The 10,554-nt window shown below is 34.7% G+C and overlaps 1 protein-coding gene across 1 annotated transcript; it reads left to right on the plus strand.

Annotated features, from left to right (window-relative positions):
- The first annotated feature begins 8,617 nt into the window (after positions 1-8,617).
- LOC110864339 (actinidain) lies at positions 8,618-10,129 on the plus strand. Its single transcript, XM_022113389.2, has 3 exons — positions 8,618-8,714; positions 8,778-8,991; positions 9,858-10,129. Exons 1-3 carry the CDS (start codon positions 8,639-8,641, stop codon positions 9,922-9,924), a joined length of 357 nt encoding a protein of 118 aa, XP_021969081.1. The 5' UTR covers positions 8,618-8,638; the 3' UTR covers positions 9,925-10,129.
- The last annotated feature ends 425 nt before the right edge of the window (positions 10,130-10,554 follow it).

Here is a 10,554-nt window from a genome sequence, read left to right on the forward strand (position 1 = left end):
CTCAAAAGTAGGATCAACACGGTAAGACCTACAGACGAATTCGAAATGGGTAATCCGAGGAAGCCCAATCGCATTTATTTGAGAAATATGGAGCCCATAACCCCTCAACACAGCAGCAGTGAGGCAGCCTAAAATTGCCTTCCCGGAAATAAGCAACATATAACGTGATAAAACCAGGAGGGGCATCCAATGCAGTAGATCCAGGAGGAGGGTACTGAGCTCCCCACTCGGAACGGAAGTTCATCCCCCTCACAAGGTTCTGAAATTCCTCCTCCTTCCAGTTAATAACGGCTTGATCTGGACCAGGAGGAGCCTTACCTCTATGCTTCCTTTTCTTCTGAGTTGGATTCTTCTCAGCCATGATAAAGGTCAAGAAGAAGATGATTTGAACTCAAGAAAATGTGAACGATGGGAAAACACAAGAGGAGGATAGAGAGAAAATCACACTTAGAATTCAAGAATGAAGGAAGAAAGGGATAACCGCCCCCTACTTATACTCATCGCATTTAATGCGATGGATAGTGGACCGTCAGGAAACAGGAAAAGCACCCAATAGATGACTGACACGTCAAAGGAGAGAGAAGACGTCGGCTCGTTTTTCGGGAAGCATGGGCGACAGGGTCTGCTGATGTGATAGAAAGTCACTGCAAAAGCAACTGTTCACCTCCGAAAAGACAGGGACGTCAGACGGTCACACCAAACACTTCCCCATAACCACCAAACTTCCAACAGAAGGAAACACAAAAGGGCCAAAACCCATGCGGCATGCGTCCATTTGGCTCACTTTTTTCAAAGTCCAAAACCCATGCGGCATGCGTCCATTTGGCTCACTTTTTCAAGAGGCCAAAACCCATGCGGCATGCATCCATTTGGCTCACTTTTTTAAGAAGCCAAAACCCATGCGTCATGCGTCCATTTGGCTCACTTTTTCAAGAAGTCAAAACCCATGCGACATGCGCCCATTTGGCTTACTTTTTTAAGAAGCCAAAACCCATGCGGCATGCGTCCATTTGGCTCACTTTTTCAAGAGGCGAAAACCCATGCGGCATGCGTCCATTTGGCTCACTTTTTCAAAAGGTAAAAACCATGCGGCACACCCCCATTTGGCTCACTTTATATGAACCAACTTCAACGCGACGCATGGAGATCATAACTCTCATAAGTCCAGAATCCCTCCTAGACGATTAACTCAACTAGAAGGCACACTGGACTGGGGGGACTTGAAGAGGTATGGTCCCAATTCCCTGCCTACATGGCAGGGACCACACCACTTTTGTGCACACAAGGCATCCATGTCACCAGAACATTCTAGAAGCTTCCAGAAGACATCTGGGCGGTTCACAGCTGGCATCAAAGATGCTTTGCCCAACATAAAGGACAACACGTGTCACCATTGACAGAAGGCCACATAGGCCTGCGACAATCCAGGGAGCAGGGCTGACATGACCAGTACGAGGTACCCAGCACAGGCGAATGCAAGGACGCCACGTGTACCACTACACCCTTCGCGACAGAGCAGACCAAGAGGATATTCCCCTTGGTCGGACAGCTGGCGCGCACCTACAGCTGGCACAGCTGCTTCCTCCTTCTCCACCCTCCGGCTATAAATAGAACCCTTCATCATTCAGGTTCGGGATCTTGGCTCTCTTTACTCACTCTATACACACACTGTTTTATTCCCCTCAGAACAGTACTTATTCTCACGCCGGAGCCTGGTTAAGAGGGAAAACCCCCTTTTCCCCTCTTAACGAGACTAACGGTGTTTGCTGTTTTGCATATCTCAGGCCACCGATACGAGTAAGAGAAGAGGTTGAACCCCATAAGTGAAACGACCCTCTTGGTTATCCTTGTGTTAACCATTGTTTCAACAGTATGTGATTCGGCTATAGTTTAGTTGAATGATAGGCTGATTATGAGATTTCACAGTGACAGTACTTATTATTTAACAGTGAAAATACAAGATATAATGGAAATTATCAAAAAGGATATCATTTATACTATTTAATGGCCAGCCAAAACAGGTACATTGTGCTACTAGCCACCTATGTTTAGTGATGCAATTGTTTTTAATTTACTTCAGAAATTAGCTACATGACAAAGGGTTATTAGATACTCTAACAAAATGATTTGAGAATGACAATGATCAATGTGGAAGCTATTTAGTTACTAGCTCAGAATATCTTTTTTTGTGGTTTCCTTTCTTTATCTTAAAATACTGCAATTCGGTTGTAACTTTTCTAAAGCCATAAATATTTGTTTCCTTGATTTTCTAAAGCTATTAGTCCCATATTTTAGGATGTTACTACAATTATGATAAATTTGAGAGTTAGTGAATAATAGTGTTGGAAGTTCTCTTTTCTTAAGTCACTTGGGAAAATTGAAGTTGTTATCGTACTTGCAATTCCTTAGGTGTTGTTTTAAATGCACTATATGCACTATAAATTTGGTGATTAATGAATATTATACTAGGATGCATACGGATTTTTTTATTAATAGTCTGGCATGTAACAGTGATATATAGACAGAGGCATAGCTTTGTTGGGGTGCCCCGACTCTCGCCGATTTTTTTCTCATAGGCGTGCGTCTCGGTTGCTCTTTTTAAAGTGAGCCTTGTGCGCTTTTGACTACTATGTATCACATAGTGATTCTTTATGGTAGTTATGCTGATGATTAGACTTGCAGATGAGATGAAGTGCCTGAGGAAAAAAGTTGTCTTAAATTGGAGAATTGTGAAGAAAAAATCAATGTGGTTACACGAGCATGAAATGAGCTTATTCTCTTCTATGATGAGGTTTGTTATGCATATGGTTATTGCACGTAGATGAAAGAAATGAAATTGGTGGGTGGTGTTTTTAGTTGACTCATTTTCAAGTCTAGAATTTCAAGTATCAAAAGTACCCCAAGGATCAAAACTTAGGGGTGTGAACTTATGGCACGACACAAAAATCCGACGCGAACCTAACACGAAATTCGTGGGTTTCGGTTTAGTCTAAACGGGTTCGGATGGGTTTAATGTTGAACCCGCGAACCAGTTTAACTAAAGGGTTGGGTTCGTGTCGAACCCATCAGGTTGGTGGGTTAACCCGTTTAACTTATTTATATTATATTTCATTTTTTTAAATGTGTTGTTAGTAGTGATATACAATTGTATTTTTTGTTGTATAATTTTAAATTAAAATATTATTCAACAAAAAAATAATAAAAATAAAAAAATTCGGGTATAACGGGTCGTGTTAGGGTCAACCTGCGAATATTCGTGTCGTGTTCGGTTATATGTGTCTGGCACGATTTTCATGTTCGGGTTTGTGTAAATTGTTAGATATGGCCCGTTTAACACCCCTAACGAAAGTACCAGTACCGATAAACGGGGAAAACTGATACCGGTACCGAAAAACGAGGAAAATTGGTACCGGTACCGAAAAACAAGGAAAATTGGTACCGGTACAGAATATACCGGTACAATTTGATACCAGTAACGAAAAACGAGGAAAGTTGGATCTGCACTTCCTGTAGTTTCAATCATATATGAAATGATTCCACTTTTTCCTGCCCATGTCTCCTTCGACTATTTTAGATTAGTACTTTGCAATCAAGTGGGCATGTTTACTAAGAAATATACTGATACACTTGGTCGAAAGTTTAGCAACATGTACCAGCTTCTATCTGCATGCGTGTTACCGCGTACTGGGCTTGGTTTCTATCATGTGGGTTTCATTTTTGGTTATATGGGTCGTATGACCCAAATTCAAATATTTTGAATAAACACTTGATGCGTGTGATATAACATAGAGTTGTATGAGTTACCCGTATAACAGTGCGGGTCATATGAACCTAATGACTTTAATAGTACCGGTCGCATGAAATTTTTACTAAAATAATAAAAGTTAAACTTTGAAAATGTCATGCTCTTGCAACTATCTTATATGACCATGAGTGATTAATACTCTCACTTATTTACAACTCAAAATCCAAACCCTGCCACCAGAAGGCACACACTAGCTAAACACTTGATTACACTTTTGCATCTCCTATTCGATTTTTGTTTCTGACCATTTTCATTTCTTGTAAAAGAGACCCATTATCACAATCTTCATTTTGATGTTAAATTGGGAAGACAAATTGGACTCTAGAAACTGATATCTTATCTAACTGTTATAGTGATGATGCTGAGATTTAGAAGACTGTTGATCAATAAATCTTTGAATTATTAAATAAAAACAATTGTATGAAAGTACAATTGTAAGAAATGCAAGAAAGATATTTAGCAACAAGCCCAAAGTTGGCAGAGGTGGATGGTGAAAGACAAAAACTTATAATGACCTTATAATATACATCATGGGAAATATGTAAATTTGGTCTTTCTTCTTTTTATTCTCTATCTTACTTAATTTTTTTGTTGGGTTTCTAGAGAATATTACATGAATACCTGTACCGTAAAGATTTGCATGCTAAGTTTCTCAGTAATTATAATCTTTTTATTTATTTATTACATCCTTTGATAGATGGTGAAATGTGTTATACTTTATGCCTAAAAAGTAGTATTTCCTTGATTGCGTACAAGATGATACGGTATAGAGCTAAAAGCATGTGTAACATTGAGAATCCACATGTAACTTCACTACAGGGTTTATGATGAAAGGTTAAGATACGAATTTTGTTTTTTTTCCAATTTTAAATGTCTTGCAAGTATCTTTATACGACATGAGTTATTAATGATAGTATGGTTAGTGGCTCTTCTGGGACTTGGTAAGGTTTAAATTCAAGTTAGTTGTGTTCATAGGTTCATTCATGTTGTTACTATATAATACATTAACGTAACCCGTCCACCGGACGGGTATTAAACTAGTTATTTTTATGGGGGTGGGGTGGACCCCAATTATATGAGTGACCGTCATTATCATTATGAGTTAATGTGTTCTGGTAAAAATAGTATTATAAGGGTGAGAGGGACACTCCTCTTTTAGGGGAGTGACCTCTCTTACATACACCCAATCAGCACGCGCCACGTCAACTCCACTCTTAAGTCCCCATTTTGCACTCAAACGTTGGCATCACTCCACTCACACAATTATTTTTTTATAAAAAAGAAGCAAAAAAATATTATTGGTGGAAAAAGGGTGGACCCACATTAACAACCAATCACCCCCCCTCTCTCTCTCTCATCTCTCTCAAGCGGTGACTACTTACCGAGCCAAACACAAACCGCGCGGTAAACCTTTGTTGGTGGCGGTGTACCCGCACGGTGAAAGGAGTCCCGCATGGGGTCACCAAAGGTGCCCCGCTTACCCTAATATGAGTAGGTTAGAACCCCGTGTATTACACGAGTTAAATAAATTTAATTTTATATATTAAATAATAAAAAGTTAAATATTTATGAAACTCGCATATTGTACGGGTTAAATAAATGTAATTTTATATATCAAATAATAAAAAAGTGGATGGTTCAAATGAAAACCACTTTTATTGTGAAAACTCTAAACTAACTAAAAAAAACCTAAAAAACACACTAAAATTTTTTTTTTCAATTTTTTTTATAAAAAATCGCAGGTTTTTTTATATAAAAAAATTTTCAAAAAAAATTGTTTTTTTTTTTTGTATTACACATGTGCACTACAAAAAAAAAATTTATATACTAAAAGCGGCGAAAATTGGTATTCAAAAAAAAAAAAAAATTGGTATGTTTTTTTTGGCTTTTTTAGTTAGTTTTCGAGTTTTCGTGTTAACTAATGTTTTCATTTGAACCTTCCCCTAATAAAAAAAAGTAATATCTTTAAAAACCATGTAATTTATTATTTATATATTTAATATAAGATAAGTAGGAAAGAGAGTTATTTGTTTTAAAAATATATATTAAATTAACAATTTAGGTTTGAGGATAATATTTTATTAAAGTATGATAAGATTTAAATTAATTTATTAAGTTTTAAATAAAGGGTTAAATTTATTGAGACTTCGTTAACAAATTTTGCAACAACAAAATAATCTATTTTTATCACGAAAACCAAACTTTGTATTAATATATTAAATATTTTTTATTTTCACTATACAAAATTAGATTTACTCGTCCCATGTAACCACATGAGGGTTTTTTAAGATATAACTTTTTATTATTTGATATATAAAATTAGATTTAATCAATTCGTACAATGCGTACAATACACGGGGTTTTTAAGTATATATATTTTTTATTATTTACTACAGAAAATTAATTCAACCCGTGTAATAAATGAGGTTTTTTAAAGACGTATTATTTTATTATTTGGTAAACAATATTAAATTTATTTGACCCGTGTATACACGTGGTTTTAAATATATAATTTTTTTATTTGGTATATAAAATTACATTTATTCAACCCATACAATATTGTTCTTATAGATATAACTTTTTATCTATACCATATAATAAAAGAAACATGTTTTGGGACACTTGTCATTCTCTCATTTAATTGATTAAAATTATTAATAATAATACTAATAATAATAATATTTAATCTAATCTAATACAAATAATAATAATATTTAATATAATCTAATACAAATGATAATAATATTTAATCTAATCTAATACAAATTCTTATTATTAATTCAATAACCTATTGTTAAACTAAAACTTCAATAGAATCTTAAATCCTAGCTAAACAAGTTTCGAAATTCATAAGAATATTAATATGTTAGACTAAATATATTATTGATATATATATATATATATATATATATATATATATATATACATATATAGGGTGGAGTTATTGTAAAAAAGACCAAAAGTGTGAGAAAGGTAAGAAAGAATCTCAACCATTAGATCTAAATTAATTGAAAAGGGTAAGATTGTAAATGCATTAACAAATTCAAATATGGTAATCTTTGATTTAAGTATTTGGAGAGAGAAAATCCTTGATTTAAGGAATATAACCGTCCATAACATCATTCATTTTAATTTTTTTTGCATCATTCACAGAATAAGAGCCATGTTCATAACATGGTGTTTTAAAAAAATTCATAGTTCAATTCATGGTGTTTTTACGAAAATAATATAACACCATTCGGTAAACAAAAATATAACACCATTCAGTACACAAAATAACATCATTCAGTACAAGATATAACACCATTCAGTAAACAAAAAATAACACCATTCAGAAACAAAATAACAACATTCAGAAACAAAATAACACCATTCAGAAACAAAAAAAAAAAAAAAACCATCCAGCAAACAAAAAATAACATCATTCAGTAAACAAAATAACACCATTCAGTAAATAATATAACACCATTCAGTACAAGAATATAACACCATTCAGTAAATAAATATAACACCATTCAGAAAAAGAAAATAACACCATTCAGAAACAAAATAACACCATTCAGAAAAGAAAAAAAAACACCATTCATAAAAGAAAAAAAACACCATTAATTTAAGAATATAACACCTCTGTATCATCTTCTCCACTTCCGACGCCGTTCGATGTAGATAGAAAGAGATCGCAGGACCACCACCACTGCCAATTCCGGCACCACCACCGCCGCACCACCACTGTCGATCCAACACCACCACCGCCCCTGCCACTCGCGGCGCTGTCGCTCGCATCACCACCACCACCGCTGCCGCTCGCACCACCACCGCCGCCGCTGCCGCTGTCGTGTTTGATCTTCCGATTGGCCGCTGTCGTGTTTCTTCTTCAGATTGATTATGAGAGAGATCAAAATCGTAGATGGAGATCATCTGGAGAGAGAGAGAGATATTGTAGGGATTTTGATTTAAAGTTTCCATTTTTTGAATGGATATAAAGACTCCCTAGAATTTTCAATTCAGTCCAAAAAAATAAATCAAATTTTACAATTTGATCCCTATTAATCTCAACCATTAGATCAAAGATCTAATGGTGTAGATTCTTTCTTACCTTTCTCACACTTTAAGCCTTTTTTACAGGACCCTCTACCTATATATATATATATATATATATATATATATATATATATATATAACTAAAATTATTATCAATAATATTAATAATAGGTTTAGAATCAAATACAAAGATTAAAAAAACAAGAAGTCGTACAAAGGGTATCAAATAGACTCTGATTGACCTCATTCAACCGACATTAGAGCTGTCTTATCGAACTCTACGACATTAATTAACATGTACGAGTTGATGGGTTACATTTATATTAACTCATTTATGTCAACAAAGATTCAAAAAATAAGAAGTCGTACAAAGGGTATCAAATAGACTTTGATTGACCTCATTCAACCGACATTAGAGCCGTCTTATCAAACTCTACGACATTAATTAATATGTACGAGTTGATGGGTTACATTTATATTAACTCATTTATGTCAATATGGTATGTAAATATCTCTGTCTTTGTTTTGCATTTACAGGAAATATCTATACTATATAGTTTAAATTGTTCAACCCGTATAACACACGGGGAACTAACCTAGTTATTTAATATATAAAATTATATTTATTCAACCCGTACAATAAATGAGGTTTAAAGATATATTGTTTTATTATTTAGTATATAAAATTTATTTATTCAACCCCGTGTAATACACCGGGTTATAACCTAGTGAAAATATAAAAGAAGAATTAGGGTTAGCATTGTCTTTGGTGTGGGGGCAGACAGGTGGACGATGGCTCTAGTATTGAAGAAATCAGTAGTTCCCCTCCGACGATTATTGTGGATTAATAATAATAATCAGTCAAGAGGTATGGTTTTAATAACATTATAATATTCTCTTCTGTTCTGTTAACTGTAACCCTAATTCGCAGATTACCACATATCCTATGATGACTTAAAGGCTCTTTTCGAGGAATGGGTTATTGAATATGACACAGTCTACAAAACCGCTGAAGAGAAGCAGCGGAGGTTTTCGATTTTTAGAGACCGTTTCTGGTGGGTTAAAAAGCACAACAGTTCCGGTTATCATGACAGGGTAGGTATCAACAATCTCGCCGATGTCACCTCTGAAGAGCTTCGCAAGAGGTAACTGTTAGCTAGTTTCATCAATTGAATTGATTTGCAGAATTTGTTTTACAATTTGGGAACTGATATAATTTGCATAAAACAGTTAGTTAGTATTCTGTCCCTTAACAAAAAGATTGAATCTTTATTGGTATTTTGATCTTCTATGATACATTTCATAGTTTCGAAATTACACACCCATCTCAGCATTTCCAAAAAAAAAAAAAAAAGTTTTGAATTGGACTTTTAATCTTACAGCAAAACTATTCCACATGTTTTCAAACGTTAGCTAGCGGGTTCAATCTAACACAAACAAAAAGCAACAAGTAGTTTTTATTTTATATAATTGCATCTTACTACTCGAAATTTTACTATTTCAGAATAAAATCAATACAAGTATGTTAACGAAATTGCGTTTAAATGATAACAGCATCATACTAGTTTTACATCTTATCCACCACCAGCACCATCGTACACACCTTCACCCCCGATCTGAAACCCACACCGATCCACAATCACCTCAACCTCGAAAACCCTAGTTGCACCATCGTACCTCCATCCTGTAACATCACCTATTATATCATCAAAACCCAATGCAAGATTACAAGATCTGATGAGTTTCAAGACAGGCCCTCTTCTCTTCAGTTTATGTCATAACCACTTGAATCTTTAGATTGTTTTCGTCATAGAACAAAAGGTTAAATTTTTGAATCTTTGGGTTTGATTATTTGTTGAATTTCTAATGCCTGCTTTAATCTTGAGATTGCTTCACGAATTTTTTATGTGCCAGACATGGCTTGGTTGCATGGATTTGAAGAAGAATTTACTAGTTTATTACTTGCATCCATTTTTTTTTTTTTTTGCCTAAGCTTTGTCGTGTATTTCAGGGGGCGGAGGCGTGTCCTGCGCAAAGCTAATGGTTTTGCATGGTCGTTTTGGCCTGAAAAGGATTGACACTCTGTGCGTGGGTGTTTGAAGACTTGTATTTAATTATGGGTTGTCATTTTGGTTAGAAAGTTTGTATTTCAGTTTCCTATTGCTAGACTTTGGCTGTGGTTTATGTTTGAACTATGGTCAATGATGTTTGGACTTTGGTTTTTTAGTTGAACCTAATATGTCACATGCTCTGGTTTTGGGGTGTGACATTAGTTGTGTGCAATTGTGTCATATTAGCAATTTTTTATTTTAGTTGAACCTACATATAAGATATGTGAAAACAAAATTAACTTTTATATGTATGCAATAAGACCATGCTGTGTGGAGATGCTTGACAAGTGGATGTTATTCGACACGTCAGCATGTGTCAGAAATGGGGTGTTGTGTCAAAACGTGGGGTGTGGGAAGAGGCGTAGAACAGTGGCGTTATTCGACACGTGGTACCTATTTTTTGTTTTTAATTTTTGTATAAAATGTGTGTTTAATTTTTTTAAATACTTATATAATAATTAAGAATAATAAAAAAAATTAGAAAATGTAACTAAAAAATACATAAATTAAAAAAAGGGTACATAAAATGTGTGTTTCTAATTTTTACATATCTCCCTCTCCTAAGCTGGCTTATTACGTATTTCCCCAAAGAAAAAA

Source organism: Helianthus annuus, chromosome 1 (genome assembly GCF_002127325.2).
Source record: "Helianthus annuus cultivar XRQ/B chromosome 1, HanXRQr2.0-SUNRISE, whole genome shotgun sequence".
Classification (NCBI taxonomy): Eukaryota; Viridiplantae; Streptophyta; class Magnoliopsida; order Asterales; family Asteraceae; genus Helianthus; species Helianthus annuus.